The sequence below is a fragment of the Embiotoca jacksoni genome, unplaced genomic scaffold (genome assembly GCF_022577435.1).
Source record: "Embiotoca jacksoni isolate LCO1_2020_lvr unplaced genomic scaffold, fEmbJac1.0.p SCAF_43, whole genome shotgun sequence".
In the NCBI taxonomy this organism is placed as follows: Eukaryota; Metazoa; Chordata; class Actinopteri; family Embiotocidae; genus Embiotoca; species Embiotoca jacksoni.
This window is the reverse complement of record NW_027185396.1, coordinates 55,001-74,192: the sequence shown is the minus strand read 5'-3', so window position 1 is coordinate 74,192 and position 19,192 is coordinate 55,001. Positions and strand designations below refer to the sequence as shown.

General features: G+C 40.6%; 1 protein-coding gene across 4 annotated transcripts; it reads left to right on the top strand.

Annotated features, from left to right (window-relative positions):
- Window positions 1-9,181: 9,181 nt before the first annotated feature.
- On the top strand, window positions 9,182-15,820 carry rsph4a (radial spoke head component 4A). 4 transcript variants are annotated; one of them, XM_069169203.1, is made up of 8 exons: window positions 9,182-9,272; window positions 9,848-9,953; window positions 10,415-10,637; window positions 11,276-11,557; window positions 12,531-12,980; window positions 13,131-13,275; window positions 15,145-15,262; window positions 15,350-15,820. In XM_069169203.1, the coding sequence occupies exons 2-8, from the start codon at window positions 9,865-9,867 to the stop codon at window positions 15,579-15,581; spliced, it is 1,539 nt and encodes a 512-aa protein (XP_069025304.1). In that variant the 5' UTR covers window positions 9,182-9,272; window positions 9,848-9,864; the 3' UTR covers window positions 15,582-15,820. The 4 variants fall into 4 exon arrangements, with proteins under 4 accessions (XP_069025304.1, XP_069025305.1, XP_069025302.1 ...); XM_069169204.1 differs by having other exon boundaries at window positions 9,183-9,272; window positions 9,845-9,953; XM_069169201.1 differs by having other exon boundaries at window positions 9,200-9,272; window positions 9,738-9,953.
- Window positions 15,821-19,192: the final 3,372 nt, after the last annotated feature.

The window sequence follows — 19,192 nt, the reverse complement described above, 5'->3', positions numbered from 1 at the left end:
GGCAGTGATAATTTTCCAATAAATTGTAAAATATCATTACAAAGGAGTAAGGAACAGGGAGATATGGTAGGTAAGTGGGTATTTAGTAGGGCAAAGTGGAAACTTTTTAAATATATATGTGAGCAAGAAATTGATCAAATAGACTTAAATGAAGATATTGACGAGATTGATACAAAAATGACATTTACAATACTGGAAGCAGCAAATCAAACAATTGCTAAAAGTAAAGGAAGGATGAAAAGAAAAGTTATCCCCTGGTAGACATATGAGTGTGGGAGAGTAGTGAAAGAAAGAAACAAAGCTCTTAAGTTATTAAAAAGATCACATAATTTCTAGAATTTAATACAGTATAAATAAGCACAAGCAAGAGTTCGGAAAATCATTCGGAAAGCAAAAAGAGAAAGCTGGCGGAATTACTGTAGCAGAATTGGGAGATCAACACCTGTGGGAGAGATTTGGGGGATGATTAGAAGCATGAGAGGAATTAGAAGAGTACGGCAGTATCCAGTATTGAAGAGAGGGGAGGAAACAGCAGTGTCAGATGGGGAGAGGGCAGAGATGATGGCAAAAGCATTAAAAAGTTATTAAAAATTATTAAGTTATTAAAAAGATCACATAATTTCTAGAATTTAATACAGTATAAATAAGCACAAGCAAGAGTTCGGAAAATCATTCGGAAAGCAAAAAGGGAAAGCTGGCGGAATTACTGTAGCAGAATTGGGAGATCAACACCTGTGGGAGAGATTTGGGGGATGATTAGAAGCATGAGAGGAATTAGAAGAGTACGGCAGTATCCAGTATTGAAGAGAGGGGAGGAAACAGCAGTGTCAGATGGGGAGAGGGCAGAGATGATGGCAAAAGCATTAAAAGAAATCCACAGCTCTGCCAACTTGACAGTAGAAGGTAAGAGAGGAAGGGAAAGGACACGGTCAGCTCATCCTGGTATTCTTGAAAGAAGAGACAATTGATGCCCCATTTACTTCGGAAGAGTTGAAAAGAGCAATAGAAAGAGCTGGATTGACATCGAATGATAACCGACAGATTAACATTTTATATGGAGACCAGGGGAATGATAACACCTCATCAAAGTGGATTTCGGAAAGGTAGAGGAACTATGGACCCAATTATTTGTTTAGAGACAGAAATCTAAAATGCCCAGGTAAATAAGGAGGCAGTGATGGCTGTCTTTTTTGATGTGGAGAAGGCGTATGATATGGTTTGGAAGGAGGGGTTGTTGATTAAATTAAATATGATGGGAATAGGTGGGAGAGTTTATAATTGGATTAAAGACTTTTTACTTGACAGATTTATTCAAGTCAGAATTGGGACAGCACTATAGAGAAGATACCCAGTAGAGAATGGTACACCTGAGGGTGGTGTAATTAGTCCAATACTGTTCTCCATCATGATAAATGATGTGCTCTTTCAACTTCAGGGGGATATTGGACGATCCCTATTTGCTGATGATGGAGCATTGTGGAAGAGGGGAAAGAACATAAACCATATTAAAGGGAAAGTACAAGAGGCTGTGAATGAAGTAGAAAGATGGTCTTATTCATGGTTATTCAAGTTTTCTGTGGGAAAAACTAAAACAATCTGGTTTACTAGAAAGAGAGGAGTGGTTACTCATAAAGATTCATGGACAAAAGATTGAACAAGTGAAAGTTTTTAGGTTTCTGGCTGTGTGGTTCAATAATAAATTAACATGGAATGTAACTGTCAAAGAGACATGTTGAAGCTTAATAAGAAGTTTATAAATGTTCCTTGTGTGCAAGCATTTTAAATGAGCATGATTGATCAATATGCAATTGATATCTGTTGAGTTAATTTGGTTGAGCTCAAGGTACCATAAATCTTTATATATTGCCGTAAAGTAACGGACCACACCCAGAGTTGCCATGAACACATGACCGTGGCATTGTGGGTCATTTTGCTGGCAGGGGCAGAGAGGAGTGAACGACCGCAAGAGGTGCACACGGTAAATTGTTTATTTGTTCACACATTTATGTATTGTTGTTGGCTTGCATTTATATCGACATGTATTGCATTTCTGAGAGATTGTAGTTTTGTGACATTGTCAATGTGTGAGCCTGTTTAGCAACAGACATTTGCCTGAAAGACTCCAGAAAGAAATCACCATATATGTCAAAAATGTTTATGTTTGTTTATAGTTTTCACGGTGTCAGAGGTGTCCTAGATGTCGAGGAAGAGAGAGAGAGAGAGAGAGAGAACGATTCAATAAAAGTTCATCAAAAGACATCATATATACGGAGCGTCGCCATTTTGTTGGACCAGTATAGCCAAATGGAATGAGTGGATTCAGAGGATAGTTATGAAATGTAAAAATATTTTAAATTTGATGAGGTGTTTAACAGGATCAGAATGGGGAGCCAGCAGGTCTGCAATGAAAAATATTTATATCGCTCTGATGAGATCAGTTCTCGATTATGGTTGTGTGGTATTTGGATCAGCGGCAAAAACTTCATTAAAGAAGCTGGAAGTGGTGCAATCCCAAGCTCTGAGACTGTGTTGTGCTGCTTTTAGAGCAAGTCCTGTGTCTGCTCTTCAGGTGGAGGTGGGTGAGATACCGCTGCATTTGAGACGCAAGCTATTAATGTTGAACTATTGGGCCAATCTGCAAGGACATTCTGGAGACAAGCATCCAACCACAAATGCTTCTGCCATGTTGGGGAAGTGAAAGGGCCAAACAGGACTGCTTTGCGTGGAGCAGTGGAAAACTTGCAAGAGATATAACATTCACTTCTACAGGACCGCTATCAGCAACACCACCTTTGCTATTTCCCTCAGTGTCGGTTGATTTTTTTTTATTTTTTTTTTTAACAAAACCCATGCACTTCAAGATATTGGTAATATTGCAGGAGTGGTGGAGGATAGACTACAGACAACATATCAATCATTTACTCCAGCATACACAGATGGATCTAAAGGTCCTAATACAGGTAGATTCGGTTTTGCTATCACCATTCCATCCTTGCATTATTAGGTCAAAAGGAGAACATCATACCATCTGTCTGTGTATACAGTTGAGACATTGGCCATTTTAACAGCACTGCAGTGGGTGGAGGAGGTTCAGATCAGAAAGGTCATAATCTGTTCAGATTCCAGTTCAGCATTATTGTCATTACAATCATTCACATTTCATAGCAGGCAGGATTTAATCAATAAAATATACGAAACACTGTTCCAACTTAAACATTTGGCTATTTTGGTATCATTCATGTGGGTGCCAGTACACAGAGGAAATGAATGAGGAAGGAAACGAAACAGCAGATACATTAGTAAAGCAAGCCTTGGAATGTCAGCACAAGACAGACATTTTATTCAGCAGAACAGAAGCTAAGTCAATAATCAAAAGAAACATTATTAAGGAATGGCAGCACAGTTGGGACGCAGGAGACACAGGAAGACATCTTTACGCTGTTCAGAAAGAAGTTGGCAAAGGGAGGACATCCAGGGGAAGCACCACAGAAGAAAACATATTAACCAGACTGAGAATTGGACATACAAGGCTGAACAAAACAATGCAACTAATAAATAAACACCCGACAGGACTATGTGAGCACTGCCAAATAGCAGAAACTGTAGAGCATATAATTTGTCATTGCCAGAAATTCACAATCGAGCGAGACAGGTTGAAGAGGAAGCTGGCAGTAGAGGAAGTAAATTTAAAAGATGCATTAACCTTGGGAGCAGGAAAGGTACTACAATACCTGAAAGAAACAGGATTGAGTAAAAGGATTTAGGGCCCCTAAAAGTATCCCTTGTAAAGGGATAGGTAACTCTGGTCCACACTCCAATACAGTAGGTGGCAGTAATGCACCTTTCGTTGGATGCCATTGGCCATAAAACTTAAAAGAAGAAGAAGTTTATCCCATTTTCCATAATTTTTTACTAAGAAACTTGTTTGTAAACTATTAGGTTAAGCCGTGGCAATGTAACGCAGTTTGATGCTGTATCTCAACTTCTCTCGCTGAAATAATGCTCCTGTTTGTAAAGTTTAAGCCATGGCACGGTAATGCAGTTTTATGATGTATTTCAAATTCTTTCGCTGAGATAATGCTGTTTTTGAAACACTGTTTGCTTTGAATTTCTCCACACAGTTGTCACTTGAAAACCCTTTTGCCATGTAGTTTATCCCATTTGCCATAGTTGTAACTAAGAAAGTTGTTTGTAAACTGCTAGTTTTCGCCATTGCACTGTAATGCATTTTTATGCTTTACTTCAGCTTCTCTCGCTTGTGATAACAGTGTTTTTGAAACACTGTGTTTTCTGTGAATTTCTCCACAAAAAGTGACTTGAAATCTCTTTTGCCATGTAGTTTATCCCATTTTCTGTAGTTCTGACTAAAACACGTGTTTTTAAACTCTTAGTTTAAGCCATGGCATTATAATGCAGTTTTTTGCTGTATATCAGATTCTCCCGCTGAGGTAACTCTGTTTTTGAAACATCGTTTCCTGGGAAATTCTCCACACAAAGTGACTTGAAAACCCTTTTTCCATGTAGTTTGTCCCATTTACCATAGTTCTAACTCAGAAAGTTGGTTAAAATTTCTTAGTTTAGGCCTTGGAACTGAAATGCAATTTTATGCTGTATTTTAGTTTCTAGTTTAGTATGGTGAAAAGATCTCTGGTGGTGGTGTAATGAGGTGGGGGATATTATCTTGGCACACTTTGGGCCCCTTAGTACCAATTGAACATCGTTTAAATGCCACAGACTACCTGAGTATTGTTGCTGACCATGTTCATCCCTTTATGACCACAGTGTATCCATCTTCTGATGGTTTCTTCAGCAGCATAATGTGCCATGTCACAAAGCTCAAATCATCTCAAACTGGTTTCCTGAACATAACAATGACTTCACTGTACTCCAATGGCCTCCACACTCACCAGATCTTAATCCAATAGTGCACCGTTGGGATGTGGTGGAATGGGAAATGAGCATCGTTGGTGTGCAGCCGACAAATCTGCAGCAACTGCGTGATGCTATCATGTCAATATGGACCAAAATCTCTGAGAAATGTTTCCAGCACCTTGTTGAATCTATGCCATGAAGAATTAAGGCAGTTCTGAAGGCAAAAGGGAGTCCAACCCGGTACTAGCAAGGTGTACTTAATAAAGTGTCCGGTGAGTATATATCAGCATACATTGGAAAACCTGCTCCAAGACATGACTGTGGTAAGTCATTTATACACAAACTAAAGAGAAGTGGACCAAGAAAGGAGTCTTGTAGAACTCCTGTTTTCGTCTTTAAAAAATATTACTTTTCATGATTGATGACAACACATTGTTCTCAGTTGGAAAGATAGGATTTAAACCACTGTAAAGTTTTATCAGAGAAATTAAATTTTGAGAGTTTACAAATTAGAATATCATGATTCAATGTGTCAAATGCCTTTTTAACATCCATAAAGACTGCCCCGACTACTTCACCTTTATCAAATGATGATTTAAGCTGTTCTATTAGAAAGCAATTAGCAGTCTTTGTAGAGTAGCAAGGTCAGAAACCAAACTGTAATGGATGTAGATAATTATTTGATGCTACATATTTTGTTAATTGATGAGCTACAACTTTTTCCAGAACTTTAGAAAATACAGGTAGAATACTAACTGGTCTATAGTTGCATGCCTGATCCATTGCTCCTGATTAAAAAAATTGGTATAACTCTTGTTAGCTTTAATTTACTGGGAAAACTTCCACTGGTGATGAAATGGTTGATGAGGTGAGTTTGAGGTTTTGCTAAAATGTCTTTGTGTTTAAAAAAAAAAAAAAAAGGCAGTGTCCAGGGAAAAGAGGTATTTTAAGCGACTAGTGGCAAGTTTATCTATTACTGCAAGGACTTACGTTTGATTTGTTTGTTGCAATGCAAAACTGGTGGTACCTGTATTTTTTGGGGCAAGTATCTCCACACTGGGAGTTTTAAAATTACTGGCAGGATCCTCAACTGCGGAAACGAAGAAACTATTAAATTCATTGGCAATTTGTGCATTGCCAGAGACTAACTGATGCCCAATTTTAAGGTTACAGATTGTTGTCGATTTGTAATGTAATTTGTAATTTGTAATTTACAGCAGTTTTACTATACTATTTATTTGCTTCCATATAGCTGAGCAGTTTCCTCTGGCCTCTGTGATCACTGTAATATAATATTCAGCTTTTGCATTTCTTAAGTCTTTAGTTATGCGATTTTTTTTTTTTAGACCTTTATATACAGCCATATCAGTATTTGGGCGACTTCTCATTGCACTTCATAGTGCTCTGTTTCATAAGTTTTCAAATTGACTCATTCACCCAAGGTAAAGAGGATTTCCTATTTGAGTTCTTGTGCTTCTCTAGAAACTTGCTAATTATACCTCCAACTACATGCATTAATTCATCATAACAAGATTGTACATCTTCCCTATCCATAATTATGTCCTGTTGCAATTTAATTAGTTCCCTCTCCAGAAGAGGAAAATTACGTTTTAGGATGGTTAATGCGTAGGTTTTGGGTTGACTTAAAGTTGAAAAATGCTTTTTAGTTAACTTCCTTGATGTTAAAATCCCGTTGTGATGAAACAAGCCAGTCACAAAATTATAGATAGATAGATAGATAGATAGATAGATAGATAGATAGATAGATAGATAGATAGATAGATAGATAGATAGATAGATAGATAGATAGATAGATAGATAGATAGATAGATAGATAGATAGATAGATAGATAGATAGATAGATAGATAGATAGATAGATAGCAAATATTTCCGCTAAAGCAGCATTATAGATACAGGTAAAGCAATAAAAATAACAGAGTAAAAAATATTAAATATAAAAATGCACAATATATACAATAAAATAGAATAACATTGAATTAAATTAAACTAACTAAATAATATTGCAAGGATTTAAACAAACAAGAAAACAAACAACCAACGGTGTTATTGTCGGGTGATTGATTTGGCCAGATGTGATATATTGTATAATCTTATTGCAGTGGGCAGGAATGATCTCCTGTATCTGTCCTTTTGACAGCGGAGCTGGATGAGCCCTGCAGTAGGCGGTGGAGAGGGTGGTCCGGATTATCCAATATGGATAACAGTTTCTTCAGCGTCCTCTCCACCACCTTTTCCAGACTGTCAAGTTTACAGCCAATGATGGAGCCGGCCTTCGTAACCAGTTTGTTAAGTCTGTTGGTGTTGCCGGCTCCAATGCTGCTCCCCCAGCAGACCATAGCGAAGTACAATGCACTGGCCACAACAGACTGGTAGAACATCTCCAATGTTTTGCTGCACACAGCAAAAAGTTCCCTCAAGAAAAATAATCGACTCATCCCCTTCTTGTAGACTGCGTTGATATTGGTCTTTCAGTTCAGTCTGTTGTCGATGGAGATACCCAGGTCAGTACTTGTACTCCTCCACCATGTCCACATCCTCTCCCAGAACCCTCAGCGGTTGTGGAGCCATCGCCCTCCAACCTTGAAGCCAGTTATCTCCTTCATCCCAGTCCACACCTCCATCACGTTGTTCTGCTGGAGTTTGGCCTCCAGCTTCCTCCTGTAGAAGTCCTTGCACTCCCTGGGCTTCTCCTTTAGGTCGTGTTGCACTCTCCTGAGCTCCTCCCTGTCCCCAGACCTGAAGGCTGCTTTCTTCTTATTAAGAAGCACTTTCAGGTCACTGGTGATCCATGCCTTGTTGTTGGGGAAGCAGTGTACTGTCCTGGATGGTATGGTGGAGTGTTCACAGAATTTGATGTATTCTGTGATGCAGTCCGTCATGCTGTTGATGTCCTCCACTTAATTATCCATTCTTCCCTGTTAGAAAAAAATAAATCAATTTGTGACCGAGTAGATTTTGTGATTCGTGTGGTGCCTTTGATAATTTGATTGAAGTCAAATTTTGACATCAGCATTTTAAGTGTTCTTCTCTTGCTTTTATCTGACCAGTCAATATTAAAATCTCCACAAATTAAAACTTCAGATTTATGGGAGGCTTTTTTCAGTAATTTCTCAAAATTATCATAAAATGAACTGTCACAAGCAGGAGGATTATATAAAACCATGATCTGAAAGTGCATTCGAGGTGATAAACAGACATTAACACAGAGATATTCAATTCGTACATCATCATTTAAAACCATTTCTGTGCATTTAATGGAGTTTCTAATGTAAAATTACAACTCCTCCTCCTTTACCAGTTTTTCTATCTTTCCTAAAGCATTTGCATCCATGAACATCAAGTTGTTTTAATCCTATTATGAAGCCAGGTTGCAATAAAGCCCAGAAAAGGTCAATTTGAATCTATTAGTAGTGTTTTAATTTAATCAATTTTAGGAAGTAAACTGCGAACATTAAAACATGCCCTTGGGTTTTGTATCTGTCCGATATGACTTTTGAATGATTCGCAATTGGAAAAATGTGTTGAAGTTCCTGTTTATTCACTAATCTTCTTCTGGAGATGCTCTTGTCTTGAGGAGTCAGTAGTTGTTAAGTCATTTTGGTTTATTCCTGAGCATTTAGGGTCAGCCACAGTTCTCCCAAAGGCTTTCCTTTCCTCCTCCTCCGATGCAGGCAGGGGTCATCACGGGCATTTGCCAGGCAGCCGCGTTTGTTTAAACAGCCAGAGTACTCGCAAGTGTGAGCTCCTCTTCCAGCCTCCTCCCTGCTGCTGCGTAGGCCACTGACACCTCCTCAGCCGAATGCCCCCGCGCGCGCAGCCACGCCGAACAGCGGCATTGGTCCCCCAGCCGTTCGCCCCTGTACATCTCTGCTGGCAGCCGGATTCATAAACAGGACGTTCTGCAGCAACACATTTGTCACCAACACCGGCTCCACCACAGCAGGACCCGGGTTTAGGTGAACGTCCCCCGCCAGTAGTAGCAATAAAACGTAAATTGTGAATGTTCTTGCCCCCTTCTGTTTGACTTTGAGAGTATTGTCTGGTCGGTTTTAATGTTTTAATACTTCCAAAGCCATTATCCAAATGGTATCCGTAGCCAAATTTATAAAGACAAACTGGAAACTTTTGAAAGCCCACCGTCATCGGAGCCCTGGTCAACGCAAAGCATCACATGAATGTTTATGCATACAAAATAATCTATGTGGCTCAGTGGTTCTTTGGTGGATCGTGACAACAACCGAGATGAAAACCCGGAAATGTTTTTTTTTTTTTTTTTTTTCCCACACAGAAATGGAGGTGTTTGTGGACGAAGTGGAGGATATGAAGCTCATGTTGTTTGGTGGCCACAGCTGTGGGGTCCCGAAGACAATAAAATACAGTGAGTGGTAACGTGTTGTAGCTGCAGTGGCAGCAGTTATGCCGCGGTGTCTCCATGACGACGCGCTCCGTGCGCGTGACAGCAGCGTGTGTGCACTGCAGCACTTTTACACAAAACTACATGTAAAACTATTCACACAATATAAGATGGTTTTAAAATCTGTTCTGCAGAAAAAAAACAATCTATGTTCTGCAGTTCTTTAAGACTTTTACTTTTCGACTATAACCACATGTTGCTGCAGATACTTCTAGACTTTAACTTGTCATGGAGAATATTCATTTTGCTGTTTTGGTCGGATAACTTCTTCTCCCACAGCAGACACCATCCTTTGAACCTCACAGTGTTTTTCGTTTACATTATACTGTTAAATATTTAAGAATGTAAAAACGGGGTCACAGATGTAGCCTAATCATCTACTTCCGTTTTCGTTTTGTTTTTTTCTCCATGGTGCTCTCGCGAGCCCAGCCTGAGTAACCATAGTAACGTGGCGTTAGAGCGTTTCCCTGGGATACTGTAAAAACACTGGAAGCGAAGGTAACGGCAGTTTGCCTCAGCTTCTTTAACCGTTAAAGCAGATAAACGGTGTTGAACGATGGAGGCGGACAGCGAGCAGCTGAACCGGCGGGCTGGCGCCTTCAAGGCTTACCTGCTGACACCCAGCACTAGGAGCAACCGGAACCTGTGAGTCACGTCTTCATCACATCTCTTCATCATCACTCTTCATCACAAGTCTTCTTCATCAGTCTGGGTTCAAACTGTTTGTTCAGTGAATTTAAAGCCTGAATCTCGCCATCAACAGACAGCAGCAGATATTTGACTCATGATGTTTAGATAAAGAAAGTTTATTTGTACATTTCAAACAATAATTCAAAATGCTTCACGTTGTTAAAAGCGAGAGATTGGCAGTTGGTATGTCACTTGGACTTTTGGTAAGGCAGGTACTACCGTAAATGTGTTCTCTTCTGTCATCATCTTCTCTATCTCCTCTTTTATTATGTTTCTACGATCTTTGTCATCTTTACATCCTCATTTTTTTTTTAAATGTCTTCACACATGTTTTAGTCAGCTGTGACCACAGTGGTCCTCATCACCAGTCCAAACACAACAAGCAGTTAGTCAGTTGCTGTCCTGTCATGTTGCAGCTACGACCACCTCACCCAGCTGCTGACGAAGGTGATGGACGAGCGTCCTCTCGACACGGTTGATGTGATGGAGGACATGAGCCTGGAAGTGAAGCGGGCTTCGCTGGAGGACATGCAGAGCACCCTGAGAGACCTTCCACAGACGACGACTGCCGAGCTGCTGGCCGAGCAGCAGCACTTGCTGTTCTCTCAGCCGGAGGACGCGGACCAGGACGACGAGCTGGTACCATCCTCACACACCTGCACTGTGCACGTCTCTGCCTGTCTGTCAGGGGGGGACAAGTAGGTACCTGGATGTCCCTTTGCAACATATAATGTCTGTTTTAATGTGGGTCAGAGGTCAGACACTTGTTACTTGTTTCAACATAACCTGAACTGTAATTGCTGCTGTGGGACAAAGCAGCTGAGGGTGATGACAAGATAAGATCATATAAAATGAGATGAGATGAGATGAAATGAGATGAGATGAGACTTTATTAATCCCACTGTGGGGAAATTTAGTTGTCACAGCAGCATAGGAACACAGTTATAAAAAAAAAAAAAAAGGTAAACACAAAATAAGAAAAAGTTGCAAATTACGCATACAATCAAAATGAGATAGATTAAAAGAAAAAGTATATAAAATAAAGACCAATGTATAAATACACACACACACACACACACACACACACACACACACACACACACACACACACACAAACTATATAAATAAAAAGAAATAAATACACCTTGGTGATCATCTGCTGCACAAGCTTAGTGTCACTCTGACAGACACACATCAGGCATCTCCCTGAAAATACAGGAAGTGAGCGTGTTGTCTGGAGCTGAGTTGTGTGACACAGTTTTACTGGTGTTCATCAGGGGGAATCTCCTCTTCCTAATGTGAGTGAGATTGGCTTCTACCTGGAGCAGGCCGGCGTGAGTCTGGGCCGAGAGGAGATGCACAGGATCTTTCTCGCTCTGCAGAAGCTGGTGGAGTCGCAGGCGCTGCTGCGCTGCCGCCTGTGGGGCAAGATTCTGGGAATAGAGAGCAACTACATCGTGGCCGAGGTGGAGCACCGAGACGGGAAAGAAGAGGAAGAGCAGAGCACCGATGAACCAGCTGAGGAAGAGGAGAGGGAGGCCGAGACTGAGGAGAACGAGGTGAGGAAGAGATTTCATTAAGAACCCTTTTTTAATTTCACTCATTTGGATTTAAGATGCCAGATTTTAAGGACATCGAGGGTTCGTTCTGTGTTTTTAGCACATTTTTGATAAATCTTTATTCTATTAGTTTTTTACTTCAACGATGTTTTTTTAATTGAAACTGTAATTATGTTTGCTATTATAATGTGATTTCTCTCCACCCGTAAAGCCGTCTACACATCAGTAGCACTACTGAAGGAGATCATTAGAAAATCAATACATTTATACAAAAAAACAAAAATAACATTCTTTAGAAATTTATGGGCTCAATGTATCTGATTTGTTTATGAATCCCGGGCTGTCTGATGTTTATAACAAACACATAGTGACATATTTGTTGCTAGAATTTGCTCCTCTTGTAAAATTATTCATAAACACATCTGAAATGAAGCGTACAAACAATAAACTATCTCTCTGAGAGGGAAGCTCAGTTCATTCATGCATCTTTATTTTATATACTCACAAAGACTGGAGATATGTCAGTACAAATCCAACTACCTGATAAAAAAAACCTCCTGTTTCTATGACGTCAGCACTGAATGTTGATGATAATGGTAATGGTAATGGTAATGTTAATATTAACAATTACAAATCACTCTTTTTCAGTTCAAATGTTTTCATTTCCTTTAAAGTTTAAAAATCTGTGAATTTATTTGATCTGTAATGATAAAGATCGACTTTAATTTTAATGATTTTAATGGTATTCATTTAAAAACTAAACGTCCCATCTCACACATTTGAGAAACTCCCAAAGAGCATATCCACAATTAAATAATCACATATTTTAAACATTTAAATCCTCCTTTATTTTCTTTTTCATTGTACTTTTTGAAATGTTCCTCTTTTCCTGGGCTTCTTTTGGTCCCGCCCTTTTTCCAGGTGAAGAAGTGAAATGATTTGTGTACCGGTTATTTCTCTTGTCATTCCCCAGATCGATCCTCTTCCCCGGTCGACCTACAGTCCGCCCCCCGTGGTGCCAATGGAGGCCCCAGGAACAGGTGCTAATAAGTTCTCCTACTATGTGTGCAAAGAGCCTGGTCTCCCGTGGGTGAAGCTGCCTCATGTCACTCCGGCTCAGATCACCATGGCTCGGCTCGTCCGCAAATTCTTCAAAGGGAGACTGGACGCTCCGCTTGCCTGCTATCCGCCGTTCCCTGGGGATGAAGCCAACTATCTGAGGGCACAGATCGCTCGGATCTCTGCCGGCACGCACGTCAGCCCCCACGGCTACTACCACCTCAGGGAGGAAGAAGGCGATGAGGAAGAGGAGGCGCCCCAGGACAGCTATGAAGTCAATCCGGACTTTGAGAGCCTACCAGCAGCTGAAATGGCTGAGTCTTTGTCCAACTGGGTGCATCATGTGCCGCACATCCTGCAGCAGGTACATGTCTGATCCAGCAGCTATGTGAACACTCTGTGTGTGTGTGTGTGTGTGTGTGTGTGTGTGTGTGTGTGTGTGTGTGTGTGTGTGTGTGTGTGTGTGTGTGTGTGTGGTGTGTGTGTGTGTGTTTAATGTGTGAGCTGACCTCAGGGCCGCTGCACCTGGGTGAACCTGGCTGTGAAACCGGGAGATGACTCCAATGAGGAAGGAGAGGCTGATGAGAAGGAGGAGGATCCTGATGAGCCTGAGCCAGAGACCGGACCCCCACTGCTCACCTCCCTCTCCCAGGATGCTGGTCAGTCGTTGTCCTGCTCTCTGGGCCGAGGGAGACTTCTTTCTCTCACTTTTTAAAATCCAAACGACTTTCGAGTCACAAACACTACACCTTCACATTTACAGCCTCCGACTGATTTACACACTAAAACCTCGATGGCCTCCGACTGTCCAGCGTCAACAGGAAAGCTGCCCTGCTGCTGCCCAATCAAAAGGCCTCTGGTCACACTTAAAAGACCTACACTGTCCCTGCGTTCCAGTATCCATACTACCAACCTATTAGTATGCCAGAAAAAGATTTAGTATGTTCCAATAAATAGCATGTTAGACGTAGGATGCCAAAAGTACCAGGATGTTCTACTACATCCGGTCGTATTTTACAGTCTGTAGGCCAGCATGCTATTCTGGCTGTTTGTACCCACAATTCTCTTCGCGGCGGGAGTTACGTCACATCGACTAAACTGCAGAGGCAGTTGGTGGTGCTGATGCTCCGCTCACAAAAGGAAGAAGGAGGAGATGATGAAGAAGAAGCATTAAAAGGAAGCTTATTCATTCCAAATCACATCCTTTTTCTTTTTACTACAAATGTTGCGCTACAGATCGCAACAGATACGACCAAGAGAGTGCCTCTTTATGATGAAGTAATATCTCCAAATTGTACACATACTACATGCAAGAGTAGATACTTTTTAAGGGTAGCTGCAGTACGTACTAAAAGTTAAAAAGAAAAAAAAGTATGTGATTCTCAACGCAGGGCAAACGTGACTGGTTACTGTCCACACAACCAGAGCAGCTTGTAGCTTCAGGTGAAGGAAATGTTTATCAGAATGACACAATTATTATCAGTCACTTATAATCGGCTGAGACCAGATCACGAGTCTCCGAAGCTGACGTTGCTCTGAGATTGTTTCTCGTCACTGATCTGACCTCGTCTGGCGAAGAGGTTCATAAACCAGGAAGCTCAGACACAAAGTGAATACTTGTAAAATCAGCTGCTTTGTTTTCCCTCCATGTGGTTTCTATGTCATGTGACGAGCTGCAGAGGCCAGGTCATAACAGGTGAACCATGATGAACTCAGGCAGCAGAAGTGACCTCTGCCCTGTTGGGAAGGAATTTACTGCTATTTTACTGCTATTTTATTTACTGCTATTTTACTGCTATTTTATTGCTTTTCTATTATTCTATTATTATCTTATTGCTTCTGTATGCTGCTGTAGCGAAAAAATTTCCCCTCGGGGATTAATAAAGTAACTACCTAACCTAACCTACCTAAGGAGTTTTAGGTGGTTAGTGCACTAAAGCAGTAACTATTAAAACCTGCTGAACAGAGAAGCTCCATGGGCATATACTGTACATACAGTTGTAGCTGTGTGTGTATTTACTGAGTATAACATTTCAAAACAAAATATCATTCTCCGGGTTTTGACGCGTGAATCAGTGTGTGCCACATCCTGTCCTTTGTTATAATTTTTGTTTGGATAAAGAAAATTCATAGTGAATATTCTCCTGTGACAGTGATGATGTAAATGACATCATACTGTTTATTGTGGAACAGGATGACATCCTTATGTCGTTATGTGCACAACTTACACGTAAAAAAAATAAAGCATGTTTGAAAGTAGCTATATTTTAAATTTCATGCAGAATCGGAATCTTTCTCAGAAAAAAAAAGTGACATAATTTTACATTTATGATTACATAAAACCATAACTCTTATTTTGTTGCAATTGTATATTCTTGGAATTAATTCAATATTTTTCAGTGTTTTGTTTTGTCAGAAACACCCTGAGAAATGCTGATATTGCTTCAGGGCCCCCCTGTCGGTATGAAGGGTCCCATGACTTTTTGGCGCCTCATTTGTCTTCAGTCTTTTTACTTTGTGTGTCTTAGAAATGTTCAACGTGCCTCCCTGGAGCCTCCGGCTGTCGTCCACGCTCACCCCTCAGCATGCCATCACTGTGCTGCGCTCCAATCTCTGGCCTGGAGCATTTGCATACACTTGTGGAAAGTAAGATGAGAAAACTCTGACCGCCTCTGTGTGACAGCCGACCGTGTTGCTCTTCACAAAACAACTCTGTGCTGTCTCTTGGTTTAGGAAGTTTGAGAACTTCTATGTTGGATGGGGTCTGAAGCACGCAGGAGAAGGGTTCAACCCAGCTGTGCCCCCACCACCACAGACAGAATACCCCGACGGACCAGAAATCACTGAGGCCCTGGACCCGACGCCGGAGGAGGAACAAGAGCTCAGAGAGGCTTTGGAGGAGCAGCAAGCAGCCCAGGAGGAGATGGAGGAGTCCGATGAAGAGGATGATGAAGATGATGACTGACAAGATGGTTACATTTTTTAAATTTTAATTTACAAACTCTCTATGTAAGTCACTGGCCAAATAAACTAACACTAACTGAACCCCAAATATTAAAAAGCAGTCAAATACTGGGGAAATAAAACAAATAGCTTTCACTATTGATCTGTTAAATATTCAGACTGGCAGGATGTTATTTGTAAAATCATCACATCTCTGACGTTCTAGTGTTGTTAAATATGTCATGAATTAAATCAGTCGTGTGTTAATTTACAGTGTTTCATTGAAAAATTGCACCATCAACAAACAACACGTGTTAAAATCAGTCCTCAACCATTTTCACACCTGAAGTATGACTGGAACAGTCTAATATTTAGAGTCTGATCCACCATCAGGGAGAGCAAGGAGTTAGAAAGAACAAACGATCTCTTCAGCCACGAGAAGAACAAGGAGTCCCGCATCAAGTGGTGAGAACCTTATGGACTCAGTCTGGATCCACAGAAGAAGAACTGGACGGCTCCACAACCTAGCCGACAGGTAACATGAACAATGGTGTACAGGTGAACCGAGGAGAGCTGGTGCAGTTTGAAGGAGATCTCACCAAAGATTGATTTAATTAATTTGTTTTTTTAGTTTCCACTTTTTACAAATAGATCAGTTAAATCATTCAGGAATCCTTTCTGTCCCTCTGTTGAAATAATTTCTAGTCCTGGTAATTACTATTAACTTATTATTAACTATTAATAATGGGATGATGTCATATGTAATAGCACCAAGAGAGACACTGAGATTTGAAATACTGTTTCCTGTGAAATTCTCCACACAAAGTGATTTGAAAACTATTTTGAGATGTAGTTTATTGTATTTGCCATAGTTCTAACTGAGAAAGCCGTGGCACTGTAATCCAGTTTATCATTAAGCTGAGACACTGAAATACTGTTTTGTGTGGAATTGTACACACAAAGTGACTTGAAAACTCTTTTGCCATGTGGTTTTGTCCCATTTGCCATAGTACTAACGAAGAAACCTGTTTGAAAACTCGTAGCTGTAGCACTAATGCAGTTTAACATTAAACTATAAAACTAGACAAAACAAATCAGTTAGAACTCCAGCACCAGTGAGGAACCTTGGATTCATCTTTGATGAGGATTTGTTCATTAGCCACCATATAAAGCAAGTCTACAGGACCGCCTTTTTTGATCTCCGAAATATTAATAAAATCAGGAAAATCCTTCCTCAGTGTGATGCAGAAAACTCATTGATGCATTTGTTACTTCCAGATTGGATTATTGTAATTCCTTGTTGTTAGGATGTCCAAATTACTCATTAAAAACCCTGCAGTTGATCCAAAATGCTGCAGCAAGAGTATTGACAGGATTTAGCAAGAGAGATCATAATACTCCTGTTTTAGCTTCTCTTCACTGGCTTCGTGTTAAATCAAGAATAGAATTGAAAATTCTCTTGCTGACTTACAAAGCTCTTCTTGACCAGGCTCCATCATATCGTAGATATCTTATAGAACCATATAATCCTAGCAGAGCACTTTGCTCTCAGTATGCTGGTCTACTTGTGGTTCCCAGAGTTTCCAGAAGTAGAATGGGAGGCAGAGCCTTCAGTTTTCAGAGTCCTCTCCTGTGGAACCAGATCCCAGTTTGTGTTCGAGGGGCAGAAACCCTCTCTAGCTTTGAGCTAGACTTAAAAAGTTCCTTTTTGATGAAGCTTATAATTAGGGCTGGTTCAGGTGGCCCCAAACCATCCCTTAGTTATCCCTTGGCTGCTGGGGGACATTGTTATGCACTGAGGTTCTTTCCTCTCACTCTTTCACTCTCTATAACTCATATCTCACCATTACATCTCATTAACTTCCTGCTTTTTGTCTCCCATAGCTTTTTCTTATTGTCTGTTGCCTCTCCATTCAGTTCCCACACTCGCGTAGTTTCTGTTCTTTCTTTTGCAGATGTCCCGGCATGGAGCTGCATGTCTTTGCTCTGTGATTGTCAGCCCCACCAACAGTTCATGTTTTGTATCTCTATGCTGTCCTTTTCTCTCTCTGCACTCCTCTCACCCCAACCGGTCAAGGCCCACCTCTGAGCCTGGTTCTGTCTGAGTTTTTGTTTTGAGGAATTGTTGAATTGTTGGGTTTCTCTGTATAATGTTGTAAAATTCTGATGTAAGGGCTTTCAGTGTTAAGTGACATGAAATAACCTGTGTTGTGCTATAGAAATAAAATTGAATTGAATTAAATTTAATTGAATTTACACATCCTCTTGATGCTGATGCAGTGGACAGTTACACCTTTCCATCAACCACTCATCCTAATGTCAGCATATCTTCTGGTGCTAGCACAGTGATTCCAGAGTTCACTTCTTCAAGGGCTTCGTGGCCAGAAATATTCCATGTTCCCTGTTTCCCTCATGAGGCTGCATGAAGCTTGAGAAGGCCCACAAAGCTTTGAAAAAAGATGGGACACTGCTGATCCCTGATCCAAAACTGAAGTCTGATATTCTAGAGCAGAGGTCATCAACAGAGGGTCTGTGACCCCTAGGGGTTCCGCGGAGGTTGTGCAGGGGGTCGTGAAATTTTTGGTTGATTAGACAATTTTTCATATTTTTTTTATATTTTTTTACCCCAATGTTTTTTCCACAAATTTAAATGTCTTTAAATACACATTAACATGAATCCAACATATTGTAGCAAAAGGATAAATGGAGGCAGAAGATCAAGTCAGAAATACACATTCACCGACACACAAAAGCTCTCTCAAGCCGGGCACCGGTTCACTCACAGCGCAAGACTAGCCTGGACCTATCCCTCCAAGCCTCCTGCACTCGTCCAGTTGTGTAAAACACAATTTTATAAAATATATATAGTAAGGGGTCCCTGCTCCATCTCTATCAATTTGGGGATCCCTGGCCTGAAAAATGTTGAAGACCCCTGTTCTAGAGGGATTGATTCAGGAGATAGTTAAGCACAAAGTCTACATCACAGACAAAGAGTGTGACCAAGTTGCAAAGGCGCTTATCATGAGGCATCCATGTTTGCAAAAAATAGGTTCAGCCACTGGGTATGGGAGATGGAAGATCACTCTCAACTAGAAGTTCAGTAAAATATTCTTAAATATCTATTAAAATGATCAATTATCCAAACTTTTACTAAATTGACAATTCTCTACCACTCAAATTCGCAAAATGCTGGGATATTTTGGAAAGATGTGTCGTTGATACATTGCTATATCCATAGGTGACTGGCAGGTCTGCACATACTGTAATCAAAGCTCTCACGCTTAAGACACAAACCAGATGAAGCAACAACCGGTAATGGCAATGTTCAGTTTAACTTAAAGCAAAAATAGTATGTTCTATGGTGTCATAGTGAGTGTGTATGTGTGTTTTATAAGATGGCATAGTAAGTGTATATGTCTGTGTTCTATTGTTTGTGTTATATGATGTCACAGTCAGTGAGTCAATGTGTGTGTTCTATGATTTCACAGTGAGTGAGTGTTTTCTACGACGTCACAGTGAGTGTGTGGGTGTATGTATGTGTGTGTTCTATGATGTTACAGTGAGTGTGTCTGTGTGTGTGTGTGTGTGGATCTGTGGGTTCTGTGATGTCGGAGTAAGTTAGTATGTGTATTC

Excerpts from the sequence above, each read along its gene's own strand:
- rsph4a (XM_069169203.1), top strand. The coding sequence starts at position 9,865 with ATGGAGGCGGACAGCGAGCAGCTGAACCGGCGGGCTGGCGCCTTCAAG. Across the intron at positions 11,558-12,530 it reads CCGAGACTGAGGAGAACGAG|ATCGATCCTCTTCCCCGGTC; the intron begins GTGAGGAAGAGA and ends GTCATTCCCCAG. Across the intron at positions 13,276-15,144 it reads CTCCCTCTCCCAGGATGCTG|AAATGTTCAACGTGCCTCCC; the intron begins GTCAGTCGTTGT and ends TGTGTGTCTTAG.